This window comes from Staurois parvus, unplaced genomic scaffold (assembly GCF_062004578.1).
Source record: "Staurois parvus isolate SC_StPar_1 unplaced genomic scaffold, SC_StPar_1.0 ptg000288l, whole genome shotgun sequence".
In the NCBI taxonomy this organism is placed as follows: Eukaryota; Metazoa; Chordata; class Amphibia; order Anura; family Ranidae; genus Staurois; species Staurois parvus.
The window spans coordinates 2,853,452-2,876,500 of NW_028318084.1; the positions used below are offsets into that span (position 1 = coordinate 2,853,452).

Here is a 23,049-nt window from a genome sequence, read left to right on the forward strand (position 1 = left end):
CACTGATAGACAGCACTAATGAGGTGTCACGGATAGGCGGCACTAATATGCAGCACTGATGATGGGTACTGATAGACGGCACTGACTGGCATCACTGCTGGGCACTGACTGGCGGCACTGACTGGCACAACCGCTGGGCACTGACTGGCAGCACTGGTACGCTGCACTGGTGGGCAGCACTGGTGGGTGGGCACAGGTGGGTGGCACTGCTGGGCACAGGTAGGTGGCACTTCTGGGCACAGGTAGGTGGCACTGCAGAGTGGCACAGGTGGGTGCACTGCTGGGCACAGGTGGGGGCACTGCTGGGCACAGGTGGGTGCACTGCTGGGCACGGGTGGGCGGAGCTAGTGGGCGCACTGCTGGGCACAGGTGGGCGGAACTTGCGGGTGTCACTGCTGGGCACCGATCATCAGGGCACTGATCATCAGTGCCCTGATGATCGGTGCCGATCCCCGCTCTGACAACTGCCGGTTCTCGGCAGTACTTTCCTCACTATCTGACAGCGTGAGGAAAGTGCAGCCGAGAACCGGCACTTGCATTTCCCTCTGATCAGCGTGTCATTGGACACCGCTGATCATGTGGTAAAAGGCCAGTATGATTGGCCTTTTACCACATCTCGTGATCAGCTGTGTCCGTAGGACGTCATATAACGTCCACCCAGAACTGGCCGGCCGCAGTGTAGCCGTCATTCGGTTATCTGCGGTCGGCAACTAGTTAACACACGTTTTCCCTTGTGTATTATACATCCAATCCGCTATTCGTGAAAACAGCACAGAGCGGTAGTATCTCTTAAACCCTTGTGCACCTAAACCTCCGTTAACTTTATCCCTACACAATACTTCATAACTGACTCTTGTTTTTTTTATTTACCCATATATATTTATCTTTTTTTGGGTGCAGCGCTGCATGACCGTGCAATTGTTAGTTAATGTAACACAGCGCCGTATCTCAAAAAATGGCCTGGTCAGGAAGGCTCTGGAGGGCAAGAGGCAAAAGTTGCACTTCTGTTTGTCAAAAATCTATATTTTTGTTTGTTTATGAAGCTTGTTTTTTTTTTTACAAAGACGTTTTATATCACAACGGCTAAATCTGTGTCCGTAGTGCATGCTCAGACCTTAATACTATAAATAATAACATGTTAGATTTTTACTCCAGGAGTGTATAATGAGTTTGGAAATTTTAGAGAAATGCTTAAATAATGCATTACAAATTAACTAAACCCATTATATTTTAGTTGAATATAATGTACTGAAGATTTTAGTTGACTAACTGAACATTGGAATTGATTTCTATCATAGTTTTCGTCAATTGACTTGATTCTAATTTTATTTTCGTTTTCGTTTCTGAAAACATGCAGCTGATGAAAACCATTACGAAAGTATTTTTGTCGACGAAATGAACACTGGTTTCTAAAGCTTTTTCCTGTTTCTCTTTCTTCATCAGTCCGTGGCTGCTGCTACAATCCCCACTCCCTAACTCAAGAATCCTTCTCCCCATTCTGTTCTTATAGTACACTGTTATTCTGCCCTTCTCTCTACTCATCTCTTCTTCCCCGGCATAAAGATTAGCTTCTACTGTGACTTCTTGTCTGTCTTATCTGCAGCACAACACATTGCAGGACACAGCCTTCTCTCTTTTTGCACAGTAACAGCAAATAATATGTAAGAGTAGTTTTGTGACCTCTGTAGTGAGCCATAATAAAAGCTTTGGTCTTGTTTTGTCTAATGTGCAACAGGTATGGCGTACACTATATTGCCAAAAGTACTTGGAATACCTGAATCCAATGATTTGGAGGGGTGTCCCATCACCTCTGTGGCCACAGGTGTAAAAAATCAAGCACCTAGGCATGCAGACGGCTTCTAAAAATATTTGTGAAAGAATGGGTCGCTCTCAGGAGCTCAGTGAATTCAAGCGTGATCCCGTGATAGGTGGCCACCTGGGCAATAAGTCCATCCGTGATATTTCTATGTTATAATACCACTGACAGTTGACCATGGAATATTTAGTAGCAAAATGGAAGCAACTGGGAACAGCAACTCAGCCACAAAGTGGAAGGTCACGTAAAATGACAGAGTAGGATCAGTGCATGCCTTCCTGTTCCAACATGACTGCACACCAGTGCACAAAGCAAGGTCCATATAGCCTTCCCAGAAGAGTTGAAGCTGTTATAGCTGCAAAGGGTGGGCCAACTTAATATTGAACCCTACAGACTAAGATTGCCATTAACCACATGCTGCCCAGCCACTGTAGAAATACGGCGGCACGGCTGGGCAAAAGCACGTTTTAAAACGTGTGTTTTGAAAACAGGTAGGGGGCGCGCCGCCGCCCTACCTGTCCCGCCGATCACAGCCGCAGATGTCAGTCGCCGGGTCACAGCCGGTCGTTACCGGCTATGTCCCAGCGATCGGCGGCAATCGCTGACAGAGAGCACAGCTGCAGTAGCTGTGCTTTCTGTCAGTTCCCTGACAGCTCCAGGACACGCTGATCGGGACAGAAGAGTTTCTCTCTCCCGATCAACACTGTTCCCTGAAGTACACACCCCCGCCCCCTAGTAAAACACTCCCCCTCACACAGTTAACCCTCTCCCTGAATAATAAACTTAACCTCTTCCTCCCCAGTGCCATTAGTACAGTGTCAGTGGTTTTTTTTTGCATTGATCACTGTATTGGTGTCACTGGGGATGTGAGTGACCCCAAGTCAGTACCCCCCAATGTCAGAATGTCCGCCGCAGTCCCGCCATAAGTCGCTGATCGCCGCCATAAATCGCTGATTGCCGCCATTATTAGTATAAAAAAACCAAACTAAAAATCCCAGTATCTTTCCCGCCATTTGTAAACGCTATAACTTTCACATAAACCAATTAATTTACACGTATTGGGTTTTTTAGCAAAGACATGTCGCAGAATGCATTTTGGCAGAAATTTATGATTAAATTCAATTTTTAAATTTGTTTTTACTGGACATGTTTTATAGCAAAAAGTCCAAAATATTGGTTTTTTTTCCTCAAAATTGTCAGCCTTTTTTTTTTTTATAGCACAAAAAATAAAAACCGCACAGGCGATAAAATACCACCGAAAGAAAGCTCAATTTGTGGGAAAAAAAAAGGATGTAAATTTTATTTATGTACCGTATTGCATGACCACGCAATTGTCCGTTAAACTAGCGCAGCGCTGTATAGCAAAAAAATGGTGTAAATTGCAGTATCTATACCATAGTTTGTAGACGCTATAACTTCCACACAAAGCAATCAATATACACTTATTGGGATTTTTTTACCAAAAACATGGAGCAGAATACATTTTGGCCTAAATTTATAACCAACTTTGAGTTTACTATATACTTTTTATAGCTGAAAGTAAAAAATATTGTTTTTCTTCAAAATTTTTGTCCTTTTTTTGTTTATAGCGTGAAAAATAAAAAGCGCACAGGTGATCAAATACCACAGAAAGAAAGCTCTATTTGTGTGAAAAAAAGGACGTAAATTTTGGGTGCAGCATTGCATGACTGCGCAATTATCAGTTGAATTAGTGCAGCGCCGTGTAGCAAAAAGAGGCGTGGTCATTAAGGGGGGTAAATCCTCTGAAGGGCAAGGGGTTAAATTTCATGTGCGTGTAACGGCAGGCACCATAACACTTTTGGCAATATATTGTAGACAGGAGGCTTCAATCAATGGGTCAGAATATTGGGATAGCAGCATGAACTTCTAATTTGCTGTTTGAACTGTGGGGGGAAATTCAGCCAGTTCAGGAGGGCATTTTAATTTATCTATGGCTATTCCCATTAGAGAGCGGTTGATTAATTGGCTTTTCTGAAATGAGAATGCTGGAAAATTTCCTTTCGATCAGTGCATGCAGCTGATTGACTGCAGCGCTGATCAGTGTATTCTGACAGCTGAGTCCCACTATAAGGATACAATAGCACAGCAGGGAAAATTTCTTCATCCACCTCAATTATGTAGATGAGGGAATCCAATTTTTTTTTTTTTTTTTTTTAACAGCCAACTGGCTAATAAATAAAAGCCATCTAGTTATGAGTAGCTTTAGAGTAGGTATCCTTCCTCTTTGCACTTTGCAGTATTGTATATATGTCTGCCCTCCTCTAAGGTGCATTGATTGCCCCTTCTTTGTCCCAACGGGCACATTTTGCTAGTGTAGGACTTACTGCTTTGCCTTTTTCTAATAGAATTGCTGTTCTATGGGTTTGGTGACCTGACTTTATTGCACGCCGATCTTGCCCTGCTGTCTGGCAGATTTGCCTGGATCCCATGACTGATATGAATTACAGATCACAATGTACCAACCCATTTAACACTTAGAACACATTTATTTTAAAGTACATATGATCTTGAAAATCTATTTGTAAACATTGACTGAATTATACCAGTAAAACTATTCTTTTTAATTGTATTATTATAAATCAGGTATACAAATATGCAAAAATACATTGCATTTTGTTTTTGATAGTAAATGCATATTTCATAAATACTAGTCTTTTACATTATTAACTGATGTTAATGTTTGGATAAAAATACACAGGCCATATCTAGAATTATTCACATCTATGTTAAGTGTATGTGCTACTATTGTAGGATTTGTTATATCTCCACCCCCCACCTCACCCCCTCACTCTCTGCCCGCATCGCCCACCTCCTAAACAACATATCAGACTGGATGTCGCTCCATTTCCTCAAACTGAATCTATCCAAAACCGAGCTCCTGGTCTTCCCCCCAGCCCGTGCCCCCCCCCCATCCTCTCCATCACCACTAACAACGCCACCATCTCTCTCACCCCACTCGCCAAAGTCCTGGGTGTCACCCTGGACTCCCACCTCTCCTTCCTACCCCACATCCAACTGCTATCTAGATCTTGCAGGCTCCACCTCCGCAACATCTCCAAGATACGTACATTCCTCACCCCAGACACCACCAAACAACTCGTACACTCCCTCATCATCTCACGCCTGGACTATTGCAATTCCCTTCTCACTGGCCTACCCAAATGAACGCTATCCCCACTCCAGTCTATCCTGAACTCAGCGGCTAGACTCATCCACCTCACCAACCTCTCCACATCCGCCACCCCCCTCTGCCAATCCCTTCATTGGCTCCCGATTGCCCAACGCATCAAATTCAAACTGCTAACTCTGACGTACAAAGCCATTCACAACACCGCCCCAAACTACATAACCGACCTGATACCCAAATACCACCCTACCCGTGCCCTCCGCTCCTCACAGGACCTCCTACTCTCTAGCTCCCTGGTCTCCTCCTCCCACGCCCGATTACAGGACTTCTCCAGGACTTCCCCCATCCTCTGGAACTCCCTACCCCAATCCATCAGACTGTCACCTACCCTCCTCACCTTCAGGCGCACCCTGAAAACCCTCCTCTTCAAGGAAGCCTACCCCAACCTCCCCTAACACCCGACCTCTAACCACTAACCTCCTCCACTCCTCCCACCACTCCATCCCCCACAGCCATCTCCTCCTGTACCACCTTCCCCTCCCTCCTAGATTGTAAGCTCAAAAGAGCAGGGCCCTCGAACCCCTCGTGTAGTGTATTGTTACTGTCTTGTCTCATGTTCTGTCCCCCTTGCTACTGTACAGCGCTGAGCATACCCTTTGGCACTATATAAATACTGTATAATAATAATAATAATATTGTGCTATTATTGCAGGATTAGCTGCAGGCCAAAGCAACAGGTTCACTTCACTGCTACACTTTTCAGCTGCACATAGTTGCATTTCTTTTCCATTCCTGCCTCTATGCTTCATTGCCAGGAGCAAAGTGGAGAATCCCTGAGCTCCAGGTAGTGACTTAGAGCAACAGACTTTCTCCCTGTGATATTTCTAGGTACATGAGCTGCCAATCACCAAGCACCGTCAATGTCATGTGGGAGGAAGGGGAATAAGTCATATGCTTCCCATAACCCTAGGTTCCAGGTATTTCTCTTTACTTCCAGTGGCCCAAACAAACTGGTAGGGAACAAGGGCAAATACATAAAGCTTCACTTTAAGGTACCTTCACACTTTAGATTGTAGTTGGCCATGTATGAGCAGTCTGGCCACTAAACAATCTTACTAGGCTGTTATACAAACATGCATAATTCCATAAAGTAACTGTATATGTTGGCCAGGAAAATCCATCCCACTTTTCTCTTTGCACGCCCAGAGAGCCAGCCAGGCTTGGTCAAAGCATGACCTGAAGGACATATATATGCAAAACACATACAAATCATCATTTTACTAATTTATTTCTGTTTATTGTGTTTATGAACAGGTAGTGTCTACTGTGTCTTGATTTTAGATGTAGATGTTATTACTGTTAAAATAGTTTTACCAACTTGCAAATAAGTGTAAGTTCGTCTTTACCAAAAAGCACACTATGCTGTCTCATATGGGTATAGCAGCATAGGGTACTAAACCTACCCTCCAATGAGGGCTTCCTTTCATTTCAAAGAATGTAGGCCAACACCATATTCAAAAAAAAAAAGCTGCCTTAAAATCTTCCACAGCCTGTGATGGCTCCATTCCAAGTTATTGTTGGGACAGAGCAGCTGTTGGGACCAGCATCCTCTAGAGCTGCAGGACGGAGTGCCATCCAGTTCATTCTGGCTGTACATGTGCAGTATGTACTCTCTCCTGTTACCTATGATGAGCTCAGTGGCTGCAACAGGAGGGAGCACACGTTGCACATTGACAGCTTGAATGAACACAACTTGGCCCTCCCCAGTGGCACAAGGGTGTTGTCAGGGTCCGCCGCAGCGTCCAATTCGGCGCATGCGCAGTTTGCCGGCTTGCGCCGGGCTACGGGTGCTAGATCCTGGCTGGCCGCGGCAGGTGCGCGCCGGGGACCAATGACAGCGCAGGGCACGGTATTTAAAGATGCCCTGCGCTGACACTGGTTGCCGTTAGATCTTTCCTGTGTTCCCCTGCGTCTGTTCCTGTGTAGATTGACTGTTGCTGACCCAGATTGCCTCTGACTTGCTGTATTCTCCTGCCCCGACCCCGGGCTTACCTGACCTCTCTTTGGATTGCCCCTATTGGATCTGAAACTCTGGTATTGACCCTGTGTGTGACCCGACTCTCCTCTGCCTGCCGCCTTGTACCTCGCTGCTCCCACGATAACGACCCGGCCTGTCTGACCACGAAATTATCATTCATCCATCCATCCGTCCATCCATCCTGCTCGGGCCCATTTGGCCTCTTCACATCAGGCTCTCCTCTTGTAGATATCCCCTGCGGACCTCTCTGCCACGGGTGGGAGTACTCGGAGGTCATGACCTGGTCCTGGTCTGCTCCAAGTCCATCCCCACCATCAGGGGCCCTGGTGAACAAGCAGACCGGGACTTAGACTCCACGCTCTGAGGAATCCTGTCCGGTGGACTGCCAGAGGTACCGCCAGGTGGATCGTTACAGGTGTGCTGGTCCCAAGAGCTTCTCCGCCCTTACAATAACTTGGGATGGAGCCATCATGGGCTGCTGAAAATTTAAAAAGTCTTCTTTTAATGCAGTTTTAACCTACATTTTTTTAATTGAGAAGAAGCCCTGGTGCTAGGGTAGGTTTAGAACACTATCCTGTGGTATAACAACATCCATACAGTATATGCTGTTGTAACTCCCTCTTGTGTATATAGTTTGTGGGTGTAGTTAGAGACTTGTTAGAAGCGTGGGTGTGAGTCAGAGGGCTTACTTCAGGTCAGGCTGTAGGGCTCTACAGGTCAGTCCTCTGATACCTACCCCTGGTTCTAGAAGCTTAGAGAAGTTTATAGAAGCCAGTGGGTGGAGGCCAGGAAGAGCTCATCTGCATATTTATGGCAGTCTGACCAATCCCAGGCACGCTAGCCCATAAATATGAGTGAGCCTGGCCAGCAGGGGAGTCGGGTGGAAGATTGAGTGCTGAGATGTGCTGCTGTTTATCCTGAGAGGGGACCCCGGAGAAGGGGGATTCTGCCTCCAGGCTGGAGAAAGGAAGGTGACAGTGGGAGCTGCACTGCCTTACAGTCCATAGAGGAAGAATAGCCTGTTAGCCTGGAGGGAAATCACCCCAACAAAAGCCTGAAAGCAGTTTATCCAAAGCTACAGGACACAAGGACAGTGTGAGGCCCTCTACACTCCTGGGGCCTACAAAAGAGAGGGCTTGTAGGTGCTATACCCAACCAGTTCTCCCTGGGACAGTGCTGAAAACCTGTACTAGAATATTTGCTCTGGAATACTCTGTAAAGGACAGCCAGGTGGATGAGTAGTTTCTAGATGGGGTCGGAAGAGCTCCACTAAGAGGGGACAAAGAGTTCCTCACAGATATTTTGTTGTTGGACTGATTCCACTCCAGAGGGAGTAGAAAGTCCAGGATCCTACATTTTGTGAAGTTTGTCCTCAGAGTTATACATTTCAAGTCAAGTTAGGCATCCCATATACCCCTAGGCCCTATCCAAGTTGTTTATCCTCAAATAAAACATCAAAAAACAAGCCCATTGACTGGTTACTGACTCTGAATGAAAGTTGGAAAATGCGTGTTGCCTGGCTGTGCAGGAAAATAGGGGTACCCAAAACCAGCGTCTCTCAAGGGGGTAACGCTACACTGTTATACCACAGCATAGTGTTATATGTAGCAGAAGACATCTGCTACATTGAAGACGTCAAGTGACGAAACATGTTGGGCCTGGCCTAGTGGACGTGACGTTGGAACGTTCCTCCCAGCTGTCGGCTGTGTTGATCGCAGTGCAGGAGGTTCGTCCCTTGGTTTTTCCCTCGTGGATGTGGCATTATAGAGGCTGTCATTGCTGGTGTCGGCTAGACATCTTCCTTGTGAGTGTTATACTTTATTAATAAAATTTTACTGGTTTTAAACGTACTGCACCATCATATCTCTTCTTATTCCTCGAGCTTTGCCCATGTTATTGGAAGATCATTTGCTGCTTAGCTGTTCCATATGTGCTGCTTAGCTGTTCCATATGTGCTGATTGGATCACTATTGGTTGCTGTTCCTCTACTGGGATATCCTGCAGATTATCGCTCCCAGAGCAAAATGCTATCATTCTGGTTTATAATATAATCAGCATATAGCTCTGGTGAGTGTATTCATTTCATCTGGTGTCAGATTTGCACACGGGGGGGGGGGGGGTTTGTTTTCAAGATTGACATTAAGTTGATATTGGACTATCACTGTTATGGTGGCTGGACTTATGTTTATATTTATGAATTCATTTATTTTTATTATTCATCCTTGCATGTATTGGGAATAATTACCGCACTTTTTATTTGTACACCATAGTGTTATATGTGTATAGTGTTTATGGGGACAGCATAATGTGCTTTTTAGTAAATGTGAATTTACACTTTAAAGCAGATTTTGAGGTACACTAAAATTGTATTTTGGTTATTCTAATTACAGTTGTCCCTCGAACAGTAAGGCAGGCCATAGACAATGCGATTTTCTTTCCTGCAACCCATGGGGGTTGCTTGTTTCCCCCATCAACACAGTCGGTGTTGATGGGGGAATCCCCCATGCAAAAATATGACATGTTGGTTTGTACCCAAGTCGTACAATTGAGTTGAGTATAATCAACCTGCCCATAGATGGTTTGAATCCCAGCTGGCCCCTGCTGAATTGGCCAAGATTCAAATCATTTATGGCCGGCTTAAGCCTCCTTAATTTCTGAGATGCCCCAACAGTTAAGTCCATCGTATGAAGTTACCTCACTCTTTTTCAGATGCCACAATCCAAAATGCTAAAGGAAACCAAAAGTGTACTTACCGCTAAACCCGACTTAAAGAGAAAGTAATGAACAGTTTGTGTAACGTCTGCTGCATGAATCAAATTGTGATATGGATTTTTATGTTTGGTGTAGCCAACTTCCAGCGCCTCCACAAATGATACAAGTGCAGAGATAGGTATCTAAAACAGAAACAACTATGATTATCTTGTTTTACACATGGAACACCATCAGAAAAATAGAATGACCAACAATACAGCAATGAGAACATTTAAACTTTAGACAATAAATTAGGATATGCTGTAAGAAAGAGACAATGACGCTAATATGTATGACATATGGTACATGGAAGAGGATATCGAAAACATTACCATATCTTGTTGAATTACACATCTCTTTTGTTTCACAATCACACCCTGTTACTGTTGAGGCGTTTACAAGAAAGCAGCAGATAGATAATTAATGCTTCAGGTAGCATAACTAAATAATTTTTAGGAGAACAAACATCCAGAGAAAAGTATAAAGACATGCTCATTTGTTTGTGTCCAGGTGCTAGAAGAACATAAGCAAAGAGAATACACATCGGAGAGTCGTGTGAAAATGTTATTTTCAATCAGTCGATGAAATCATTGAAATTATGAAAACATGACAAGCAGAATAGACCTAACATAAAATGAACAGTTCACATAAACCAATAGGGCACATACCAGAATTACTGAACAACATTATTATTTTATACAACTAAATACTATTTTCCTACCATGAATGAAAAACATCTGCTGGTAAGCTCCCTCATGTTACCCTAAGCCTAGGCAGCATAGATTCTATGGTCTCATTCTACCCAAAGCATTGCTAGCGTTACATTGTCATTAAAAATTGCAGATTGTTATTGTTTTTAATCAGGAAGATCCTTGAAGGAATAATTAAAGCGTGTTGTAGACACCCTTTGGAATTCTGTTGAGCCCTGCACCAGAATGTCACACAGAGGTTCATAAATCTGTCGGAGATTGGCACCAAGTTGGAGTGTCCATACTGGAAACTCCTTCCTCAGTGCACTTACTCACTCTCTAGCCACTGAGAATGGTTGTGAAGTTTTGTTTTACGGATAGGATGAGCCTAAAGGGCAAATAAGAGACTAGCCCAGGGGTGGGCAAACTTTTTGACTTGAGGGCCGCAATGGGTTCATATATTGGACCCGGGGGCCGGACTAGCTGCTGGCCGGCCCAGCCACTACCATGCCATCCATAGTAAGTATAGTAATATTCCCCCATAGTAAGCATAGTAATTAATCCCCCATATAGTAATTCATCCCCCATAGTAATTCATCCCCCATAGTAATTCATCCCCCATATAGTAATTCATCCCCCATAGTAATTCATCCCCCATATAGTAATTCATCCCCCATAGTAATTCATCCCCCATAGAAATTCATCCCCCATAGTAATTCATCCCCCATATAGTAATTCATCCCCCCTATAGTAATTCATCCCCCCTATAGTAATTCATGCCCCATAGTAATTCATCCCCCCTATAGTAATTCATCCCCCATATAGTAATTCATCCCCCATAGTAATTCATCCCCCATAGTAATTCATCCCCCATAGTAATTCATCCCCCATATAGTAATTCATCCCCCATATAGTAATTCATCCCCCATAGAAATTCATCCCCCATAGTAATTCATCCCCCATATAGTAATTCATCCCCCCTATAGTAATTCATCCCCCCTATAGTAATTCATGCCCCATAGTAATTCATCCCCCCTATAGTAATTCATCCCCCCTATAGTAATTCATCCCCCATATAGTAATTCATCCCCCATATAGTAATTCATCCCCCATAGTAATTCATCCCCCATATAGTAATTCATCCCCCATAGTAAGTCACCCCCCCTATAGTAATTCATTCCCCATTTTGTGTCAATTCACTTACCTTTGCTCCGCGCGTTCCTCTCACCGTGTTCCCGCGCCGTTCCGGTCTTCAGGGCGGACTGTGAGAGGAGAGGAGTTCGTCACGCTGCCCCGCCTACATCCTGACAGCCAATGTTTGCCACGCTCCGCGGGCCGGATTAAAAGGTCCGCCGGGCCGTATACGGCCCGCGGGCCGTAGTTTGCCCATTGCTGGACTAGCCCAAAGATACAGTAATGTTTGGGAAGCTGTCACATTCGTGGCAGCTCTTCAGCAGACATGCTCCCCCCGCGTACAGCTGTATGCCAGCTCAGAACTGGTTTTAATTACTACAAGTTTAATAATCTGCAAACTGGTGGCTATTTAAAGGCTTAGTACGCCTTTACCAAAAAAACATTGCTAAGGAAACCTAGTATTACTACGTCACCATCACGGGAGTGAGCTCTCAAATGCTGAGCTCAGAGCTTATACGTAAGTAAGTGAAAGCACACGTAAGGGGATTTGAATCAATGAAAGAGCTTATTGCTGTGATGGTGAAGGTGAACAGTACCACTAGGGCTCTCTTACCAATGGTCCTTAGCAACGACTTGGGAGAATTCAAGTCAGGCTTTATGAAATATGTAAATGGCCTATACCTATAGCAAGGGCATTAGTCAACTTTGGTCAAAGCTGGACAGCTTTTTATCATCTACAGACACCTCTTACCCGCATAGGCAGTTTTTGGTAAAGGTGAACCAACCCTTTAAGAATGTATGGCTACCATTTGAATTTGGCAAATGTGACGGTAATGCTACCAAACCTGTGAAATGCTTGCCTGAATTAGGTGCAGGTAGCAATGGAACTACTGCCAAACCACAGCGGGGTTGATTTACTAAAACTGAAGAGTGCAAAATCTGGTGCAGCTCTACATAGAAGCCAATCAGCTTCCAGATTTATTTTGGCAAATCTTAACTGAACAAGCTGAAGTTGGAAGCTGATTGGATACCATGCACAGCTGCACAAGATTTTGCACTCTCCAGCTTTAGTAAATCAACCCGTGTTCTCAAAACTTTATCGATCTCCCCTGTCTGTCTGTTAGATTTAGTCCTCATGTGGACATTTTTACAGCTGCTGTTTTTGGCATTTGGCATTTTTTTTCTGCAGCCAGTAACTCCCCAACATGTTATCCTATGTATCCATGCACACGTTGCGGGCCAGTTCATGTTGCGGGCTGTAATCAATGTTTTTTGGCTGGAAAAAATGAAAACCGAACTAGTAGATTTTTAGAGGCGTTTCTAGAGCAGTAAATCGTGGCAAACCGGCATTTTTGGACTTTTTTTGAGCAAAAGAAAATATTTTTTGGTAAAAAAAAGCTAAAAGCTGCAAACTCGGAAAAACGCAGCTAAACACTAATGCAAAAATGCTGACAAACGCACATTTTAATGTGACTTTACATAGCGAACGCTACCAGTGTGCATGGAGCCTTACAGTTAGATAAAAGGATCAACAAATCACAATCAGGACAAAGGACCAGAATATGTAATGAACACATTTTTTTAATATAAGTATGTAATTCCGGATATGTATATAATTACAAGCTATAAACTAAAATTGATTTACTAAATTTGAGAATCTTCACTTCAATTATCCAATCATGTGAAAAGCATCTGTACATGATTGGTTTCTGGATCAAACAAGAATTTGCTTTTAGCATTATTGAATAATTTAAGTGAATATTCACACAATTTTTGAGTGAACAATCATAACTTCTGAGTCAAGGAATTTAAAACATTATGACACACTGATACAAGTATCTTTATGTAAAAAGCATTAAAAAGACAGTTACCCTATCCATACAAAATTCATCTTCTTTTTGGAGGATAATCCATTTATAATCGTGTAACTTGTTGTTCAAATTCAATTCTCTGCACAATACATTTAACATTCACATGAGGATTCTGAAACTTGTAGTCTACAGTAGAGTGTTCCAATCAATCCACAAAAATAATTTTTTTTTGTTTGTCTCTTTTAAATCTAATCTTTTGAACTGTTGTCTGACCATTTGCTACCTTGTCTGTTTTTAGCTACATTATGGAAAATAAACAAACAAAAAAATAGGAATGCGCTGTGAATTACTAAATGTACATCTATAATCAAAAGTCCACATAAATAAAGTCACTTCAAAATTAGTTTTTCAAATCGCTTCAAAAATTGGTGCAAAAAATATATATTTTGTATAATTGTGCTCATAATCCACCACCAGAAGAAATAAATAAACTCAGCAGAGCTTTTTGCTGATTAATTAAAACCAGCAAAAATGCTGTTGCTCTGGGAGCAGTGAAGTATCCAAGTGGCAAAATCAATACTCTGTATTGAAGAGGGATATCCAAGATTGGGAGCAATACTCTGCAACAGAAGCATCAAACCAGCTCCTGGGAACCTTTTATTAAACGTATCCTCCAGTCATAGTCAAGGAGCCACACTCGGGAATAAAGAAAGAGGATGATGGTGCAGCGAGTTTAAAACATTATATTTAATCAAAAGTAAGTAAAACACTCACAAATAAGGTGTCACGCCGACACCAGCATGATAGGCAGTCAGCAATACCATCAGATTGCAATCAGCGAGCAAACCCGCTTACCACGGATACCTCCGCTAGACAGCAGGGAACGTCCTGACGTCACGACATCCAGGCTCCGCCCTAAGCGTTTTGTCACAAATGACGTCCTCACGGAGCGGCTCCGTGAGGATGTCATTTGTGACGAAACGCGTAGGGCGGAGCCTGGATGTTGCTGCGTTTTTTGTATTTATTTAAATTAATTTTTGGCGCTTTTTCTTTCTTTTTTGATTATGGAAAATAAACCTGTAACATTTTCATGATGAACAAACGTATGCAGATTTGTGTATCTAGGGTCACAGATGATATGCCTTTCCGTTTGTGCATCTGTGTAATATCTCAGTCCTTTACAACTGATAACTGCTGAGTTTGCTGGTTCTAAATATGCAACTAAACTGCATTTATCAAGGTTAGGGTAGATAAAAGTGCTTACAAAGGCTCAATGTTTTTAACCTTTATGCATTTTATGTATAAAAGGTAAAAAACCTTCTGTGTGCAGCACCCCCCAGCCCCCCTAATACTCACCTAAGCCCCCTCTCGATCCAGCGATGTACACTGGAATCTTGGCTATCCAAGGGCTCCTTCTTCTCATTGGCTGAGACGGAAGCGGGAGACATTGGCTCCCATTGCTGTCGACTACAGCCAGTGAGCCAATGAGAAGACAGAGTGGGCGAGGCCGAGCCCAAGCCGCAGCTCCTTGTGTGAATGGACACATGGAGCAGTGGGTGCCTCCATAGCAAGCTGCTTGCTGTAGGGGCACCCAACTGGAGGAGGGGCCAGGAGAGCCTGCGGGGGACCCAAGAAGAGGAAGATCCGGGCTGCTCTGTGCAAAACCACTGCACAGAGCAGGTAAATATAGACATGTTTGTTATCTTTTCTTAAAAAGAAACCTTTAAAATCACTTTAAGGTAGAAGATACACAGATGTTCCATCAAGTTTACTGCATGTATGTAGTGCTAGGATTTCTATCCGTAACATACATCAACAGAAGTGCATGTCTAGATATGTAATAGAATACACAAATATTCATGCACTTGTTACCTGCATGATTTTGCATGTATATGCTTGGAAGCTGAAGGGGAGGAAGCTTGCTGTCAATAAACAGAGACACATTGATGTTTCAGTTTGTTGATCTGATTGAACAAGAAATGAATTATGTTGATGGAAATGTCAATGTAGATAGGAGCATGCATGTTTAACATTTCCACCAATAAACAAAAGCCGACTACCACCAACAGAGCTGTTTTTTTTATAATCTTTATCTCATTTTCTTGTAATGTACATTGACTTTAAACAGGAAACACTCATTATTTATTTTTCTTTATAGCACTATGCTTAGCAGTGCACATGTTTTATTTTAGTGATTTTTACAAAGTATTGGCTGTAGATGGCATGCATAGAAGTGCCATATACAAGTATACTATTAATGTTTATGTATATATAGTGTAAGGGCTCATTCTCAACATAGCACATGCATTTTTTTATATTGTTCTGTGATGTGCTGAGCCATGCTACGATGCTTGTTTAATATACAGCATGCTGAAATGCATTCTTGACACCTTTATTTTAGTTTATTTTGTTTGACTGCATGCTATGAGGCTCTATTAGAATGCAGTGTGCCATTATTTCTGGCTCATACCAAAGCTGTGCATTGGTGAAACCTTAATCCATAGCGCATAGATAAACTGCCTTGTTCTTGTGTTGGGACTGCAATGGGCAAGCTGTCCAGGGCTGCTGATGTGATTAAACCATTCCAATATTTTGCATCTACACTTTGAAAAAAAAAATTAAAATCTCACAAATAGTTTGTTAAATAGTTTGTTAAAGATATACAGTGAGGCAAAAAAGTATTTAGTCAGCCACCAATTCTGCAAGTTCTCCCAGGTAGGTAGACCTCAACTATGAGAGACAAAATGAGAAAACAAATCCAGACAATCACATTGGCTTATATGGAAAGAATTTATTTGCAAATTATGGTGGAAAATAAGTATTTGGTCACCTACAAACAAGCAAGATTTCTGGCTCTCACAGACCTGTACCTTCTTCTTTAAGAGGCTCCTCTGTCCTGCACTCATTACCTGTATCAATGGCACCTGTTTGAACTTGTTATCAGTATAAAAGACACCTGTCCACAACCTCAAACAGTCACACTCCAAACTCCACTATGGTGAAGACCAAAGAGCTGTCGAAGGACACCAGAAACAAAATTGTAGACCTGCACCAGGCTGGGAAGACTGAATCTGCAATAGGCAAGCAGCTTGGTGTGAACAAATCAACTGTGGGAGCAATAATTAGAAAATGGAAGACATACAAGACCACTGATAATCTCCCTCGATCTGGGGCTCCACGCAAGATCTCACCCCGTGGGGTCAAAATGATCACAAGAACGGTGAGCAAATATCCCAGGACCACACGGGGGGACCTAGTGAATGACCTGCAGAGAGCTGGGACCAACGTAACAAAGGCTACCATCAGTAATACTATGCCGCCAGAGACTCAGATCCTGCAGTGCCAGACGTGTCCCCCTGCTTAAGCCAGTACATGTACGGGCCCGTCTGAAGTTTGCTAGAGAGCATTTGGATGATCCAGAAGAGGATTGGGAGAATGTCATATGGTCAGATGAAACCAAAATAGAACTGTTTGGTAGAAACACAACTCGTCATGTTTGGAGGAGAGAGAATGCTGAGTTGCATCCAAAGAACACCATACCTACTGTGAAGCATGGGTATGGCAACATCATGCTTTGGGGCTGTTTCTCCGCAAAGGGACCAGGACGACTGATCCATGTACAGGACAGAATGAATGGGGCCATGTATCGTGAGATTTTGAGTGCAAACCTCCTTCCATCAGCAAGGGCATTGAAGATGAAACGTGGCTGGGTCTTCCAACATGACAATGATCCCAAACATATCGCCCGGGCAATGAAGGAGTGGCTTCGTAAGAAGCATTTCAAGGTCCTGGAGTGGCCTAGCCAGTCTCCAGATCTCAACCCCATAGAAAACCTTTGGAGGGAGTTGAAAGTCCGTGTTGCCCAGCGACAGCCCCAAAACATCACTGCTCTAGAGGAGATCTGCATGGAGGATGTGCCAACATACCAGCAACAGTGTGTGCCAACCTTGTGAAGACTTACAGGAAACGTTTGACCTCTGTCATTGCCAACAAAGGATATATAACAAAGTATTGAGATGAACTTTCGATATTGACCAAATACTTATTTTCCACCATAATTTGCAAATAAATTCTTTCCAGATCAGCCAATGTGATTGTCTGGATTTGTTTTCTCATTTTGTCCCTCATAGTTGAGGTCTCCCTATGATGCCAATTACAGGCCTCTCTCATCTTTTTAAGTGAGAGAACTTGCACAATTGGTGGCTGACTAAATACTTTTTTGCCCCACTGTGTGTATATATATATATATATATATATATATAAAATCTCAATGGCGAGTGTCCCGTTAGTACCACCAACAATAGCATTACTATGTGTGCACTGTCCTTTTTTTCTTGGCACCATGGACCACATCCTGCGCTGACACAAGAAGGAGCCTCCTGAGAACTAGAAGAGTTGTGGATGCTTTGCTCTCATGAGCACCTATGTTCCTACTCAACACTTTGGCCAAACAAGTCATGATAGGGGGCATATACAAGTATGGACGATTTAAAGCCATACTGCAGGCAAACAAATAATGAATCAAATTAAAGATATGTAAATCAACTGTAATATATGTAAATAATATATAAACTGCATGCTTTTCCTGCAAAATAAACATCCACCAGACTAACAGTTCTGATGGCAAGTTTCTGGCTTTGCAGTGTAAATGTAACATTTTTTGTTGTTGCAGAATTGCAGCCTCCTACCTAATGTATGTACTAAAAAGAAATGAATTCTCATCATTACACTGCTGAGTATTTATAGAGAGGATGTCAAAAGGTGTGACAACACAACATTGTGGTTTTGCCTTCATGGCTATGCTAATTGCATAAGTATATGGCCATTTAATCAGAATTACAAATCCTTTGACAAGTAAAGCAGTTCACTCATAGGTATTGTAACTGGGTAATTAAAGTGATTCTAAAGATTGTAATAAAAAAAAAAAAACACAAACATTTTATACTTTACTGCTCTGTGCAGTGGTTTTGCACAGAGTAGCCCCTTGTTTTGGGGTCCCCCGCCAGCAGTGCTGGATCCTCCCCCCTGCAATGGGGAGCACTTGAGTAGAATCGCTCCTGAGCCATGCTCCTGTAAATGGACATTGTCCATTCACACACACAGTGTGACACAGCCCCCCCCCCACTCTCTGCACATTGGGTCACTGGCTGTGATTGACAGCAGCAGGTGCCAATAGCTCCTGCTGCTGTGTGAGCCAATGAGGAGAGAGCAGGGGCGGACTGACCATATGGAAACTCGGGCACTGCCCGAGGGCCCGGGGTCAGTAGGGGGCCCCATGAGATGCCCCTGGTACCTTTTCATAGGCTTTTTTGAGTTTGGGCAAGGACACAGGGGCCCCATGATCCCCTATTTCCCGGGGGCCCCATGAGTTGTCAGTCCACCCCTAGGAGAGAGAGACCCAGGAGAGCTGCGGCTGTCATGCACATTGCTGGATCGAGATGGGGCTCAGGTATGTATAAAGGGCCTGGGGGGAAGCTACACCCAGGTGGTTTTTTACCATCATGCATAGAATGCATGAAGGTAAAAAATCGTCTGCCATTAGAACCACTTTAAGGCTCCATCACATTGCATTAATGCTTAGTATGAAGGGTGTTCAAGTGAAACCAGGACTTTTGAGTTTAAATAATAAAAGAACAAATTTCAAGGAGTGGAAACTGCATTTATTTTTCAACATACTCCCCTGCTACATTTATACACTTATCCCAGTATTTAACTAATGCGGGAAAGCTTCGGCATAGAAAGATTTGTCAGTACACCTGAACCATCCTAGTACAGCCTGCTTCCCTTCGTCATTATTGTGTTCACCGTTCTTACAGAAAGATTCGTTCATCTTTTGTGTAATTCTATGACAGGTTATGCGTCGATTATCCAGTTTCAGGCGTTCCATGCGCTGAATATTTACAGGAATGACTCCTGTGGGCTGGGAACCACCACGGCTGGGATTGTCACTGCTGGACTAAGGCCATCTTTGAAACGTTTACACCATTCAAATGTCTTATTGCGGCTCATCACCGTACTGTGTTTGAAGTCTTCTGTAGATATCCGCGGGTTTTATGCCTTTGTTCACAAGAGACTTCATCAACACGCTGTTCCATGCATGCACTAACACTGTTGTCTGCCATCTTGATTAGCAGTCTCTGGACTGGCCCTGTCAGGGCTCCAGGTATGACCAGAGGTGTGTGGACTGACACAGGGAAACGCAGGCTTCAGATATGGTATAAACAATATCATTTATTAAGACTAACAATACAAAACACAGTGCAAACAAACCAAACCACCCACCGATAACAATACATACAATACAAAGAGTAGTCAGGCAGGCCGGGTCAGTAGCAAACGGGCAAACTGAGTACCAGGAACAGGCGGGAGAGTGGTCGGGGTCACAAGCTGGGTTCAGTAACTCACGGGCAGCGCGGTACAGAGGGTCAGGCAGAGAATGGTCAGGGTCACAAGCCAGGGATCAAGCAGGAGAAGTCAGCAGAGGTCAGGATCAGGCAGGGTCGGCAACAAGTCAGACAGGAACAGGAATACAGGATACAAGGTACAGGGGCCCATGGAAAAACACACACCAAGGCCCTGACTGTGAGTCTGGCCATTCCTTAAATACAACCCCTGCAATCAGCTTCAGGTGTTTGGCTGATTGCAGGGGTGAGTCTCTGATTGCTGAGAGCACCCGTTGGCCAGCCCTGGTACTGCAGCCCACAAGGCAGGTGAGTCCCACCATTATTGGCAAGTCCATTCCTGACAGGCCCGCAACATGTGTGCTGCCTATCAGCAATAGGACACTCTTTCCACTTACTACTGAATGTAGTAATGCCATGCTAGCATCCTTTTTTTATACCTGTAAAAATAAAAGTCCCTGTTTGACTTGAACGCCCCTCGTATAATGTACATTTTACTTCTCATTACCACAATGCAGGATAACACATGGTATTATGGGCATAGTAGTGCCTTTCTTCTAGAATGGCAACCCAACTACTTGCATAAAAACCTTCAAGGCACCTGCAGTACAGCATATAACAAGGCACATAGGGTGCATTGTGGTGTGCTGTCAAAAATGCTGCGGGTACATTTTTATGACTTGAAGGTGCACTGCCAGCCCATGGAAAGTGAATAGACTGGGTTCATGAAGCAAACACCACAAAGCACAAAAATGCATGTGTGAAGGAACCCAAATTGTTATCCTAGTGTTTCATTTTAATGCAAATATTTGTCATTAAATAATTATTTTCCATAAGGACAGGAAGCATGGCGATACATGCCAGTTGCAAGCAGTTGTCTTCCCTCAGTCCAATAGCATAAAAGTGAATAGAACAATGCAGTGCCAAATAGAATATAAAGATAACAGAGGAAAGGCTATGTCCTGACCACATTACATGCACATGCAGAGTACTGCCTCCCAAAATGTGCATACAATATTCAAGTCTGTCCATATCATTAGGTTAACCATGCCCACATTATTTCTGTTAAATCTCCCTAAAATTATGGCCAGTTATTATTCCTTTATCGCTGCATTGCTGTCAGTACCCCATATCTTTCAGGAAGTATGATCCATCATTGAAACAGCTTGTGTTATTGCCCATCAGTAATCACGTATACATTTATATTCTTCTTTCTTTCAGTGATGTCATCTACTGCTCTGATGTTCTTGTTGTTCCATTCATGTATTATCCCTGCATGCTCTCACCTCTGGTTATTTGGATATTAAAAGAGTTGTCACAGAAAGGAGGCTTGTAGGCAGGTGCGCATTGCAGACCTGCGGTCCACTGCAGGCGGCACTCAAATTGAGTGGCACCTCAGCCTGTAGCGGAAGAGAAACAATGATTTTCTGGGTCAATGAAGCAGCATTCTGGTTGGCTATGTTGCACCCATGTAACCCTTGGTAGCCATCTTTGGTTGGCTCTGAGGAAGAGGTTTTGTCCTCAAAACGCGTTAGCCAGTTGGTCATCCAGGGTTCCATCGTATGGACTCAGATGTTGTTTGGATCATACATCTTGTTCAGTTTGACATGCCTGTGTTATGTCCATTGTGAGTATGATACCTATTTTTGTTTCTTTAATAAATTATTTTAAATGATAATGCACTAGGTCGGTGCGCCCTTTTTCTGTTTCTCCATTTGTATCCAGTGTATTCGGACCACCCCGGTCTGTTGAGGGCAGGAAGCAGTGCATATTCCAGAACATTCCCATTGTGTCTACTGAGTCCTTTCCTAGCGTAGGAGTAAAGTGTTTGTTGTGTTTGATTTTACATATTTAAGAACAGAGGCAACATCATGTCACGCTGGTCCCGGAATCAGCTGGGCGGCCATCTTGCTGCTCACCGCATGCTGCCCCTACTGTCCAGCGGACCCATCAGCAATTCTGTATTACTGCGTGGCCATTTAACCCTTCCCTCTTGTAGCCATCTTGGGTCAGCAGGGTCTGTTTAAGTGCTTGCCACCGAGTTTTGGCGCACTTCTGGCATGTCGCTAGTAAAGGGAGACCCCGTTTATTACAGAAAGTAACTAGCGGTAGGGAATGGTTCCTGACAACGAGGGACAGATTAGGGACTCTCTATCCTGGAAAGGAGCTTCCCTCTTGGGACCAGACCGGCTAGGCTGCGTTTCACCCTCTGAAACAAACGCTGTCGGCACGTCTCCTACACTACATCTGAAAACGTTGAACGGTGCCTTATTTCCATTATTTCCTGGATGTTTGTAATGTTTGCATTCTGTTTAATACAAGTTTCAGGTTTTACTGCAACCGGACTCACTGTATTTACTGGCCGCACTACACTGCACCACCCCACATGCTCACATAAAAGTGTGTGGCGAGAACAGTGGTATATTGTGCATGCTAAGGATGCAGCTTTGAAAAAGTACAAGCAGAGTTTTTAGATTAGCCACTCTCAACCAAGAATTCATAAAAACCTAGAGTTCCTCCAGAGGTTGCTATGGGTTCCTGGAGCAGTTAGTGGTTTCTGCTTTTCAGATAAGTAACAACTTACAGCAATCTTTTTAGCTATCTATAAGGAAGGGTTCTTCCTAATGACCACAAGTGCAAGGAGCATTCCTCCCAGTGTCCATCTCACATTCATATACTTTACTGCGATCTGTAGAAATAAGAATTGGCAAGAGGTCCCGGAGTCTAAAAGTTGTGTCAGGTGTTCCTCCATATTCAAAAGGTTTAAAAAGGTTGTTCTAGATTCATGATATTCTTCAGTTTTTTCTGTTCTTTCCAGTTCTAAGTGTATTAAAGTTAGTGTAGGTCTAGTTAACACTTCTCTGACTACCATCAAGAAACTTCATGGATGATGTTATGAGAAGTAGGAGACCCAATGCAGAAGCAATTAAAGCTTCCAATTTACTGATCAGTTGTTTTGGGACACTGTAGGAGGATGGAAGGATAGAGACAGGTACTGAAAACAATTGCTTTTGGTCATTTAGGGGAATTTGGGGATTTTAGTTGCAGCATATGTCCCATAGGAGAACTAAAATAACTAAGACCAAGTACAAGGATAATGTGTACTTGACTCTTGATGTACTTTGTCTATTTTTTTTCCAGATCTGTGCAGCAGTCTAACATATAACTTTCGAGGAAAGTGAAAAAATAGTGCTGGACCCATAGGTGTATTTTACTGATATTGTCATCTCAAGGTATTAATGTTGGTATAAATTTTCCTGG

The 23,049-nt window shown here is 43.3% G+C and overlaps 1 protein-coding gene across 3 annotated transcripts in view; it reads right to left on the bottom strand.

Moving 5' to 3' along the window:
• LOC149458313 (dual specificity calcium/calmodulin-dependent 3',5'-cyclic nucleotide phosphodiesterase 1C-like) overlaps window positions 1-23,049 on the bottom strand; it is a 298,681-nt gene that overhangs the window by 185,237 nt on the left and 90,395 nt on the right. For all 3 annotated transcript variants that reach the window (XM_089682402.1, XM_089682404.1, XM_089682403.1), the window contains exon 5: window positions 9,756-9,896. In XM_089682402.1, coding sequence (XP_089538528.1) covers window positions 9,756-9,896 — 141 coding nt within the window. The remainder of the gene's footprint in view (window positions 1-9,755; window positions 9,897-23,049) is intronic.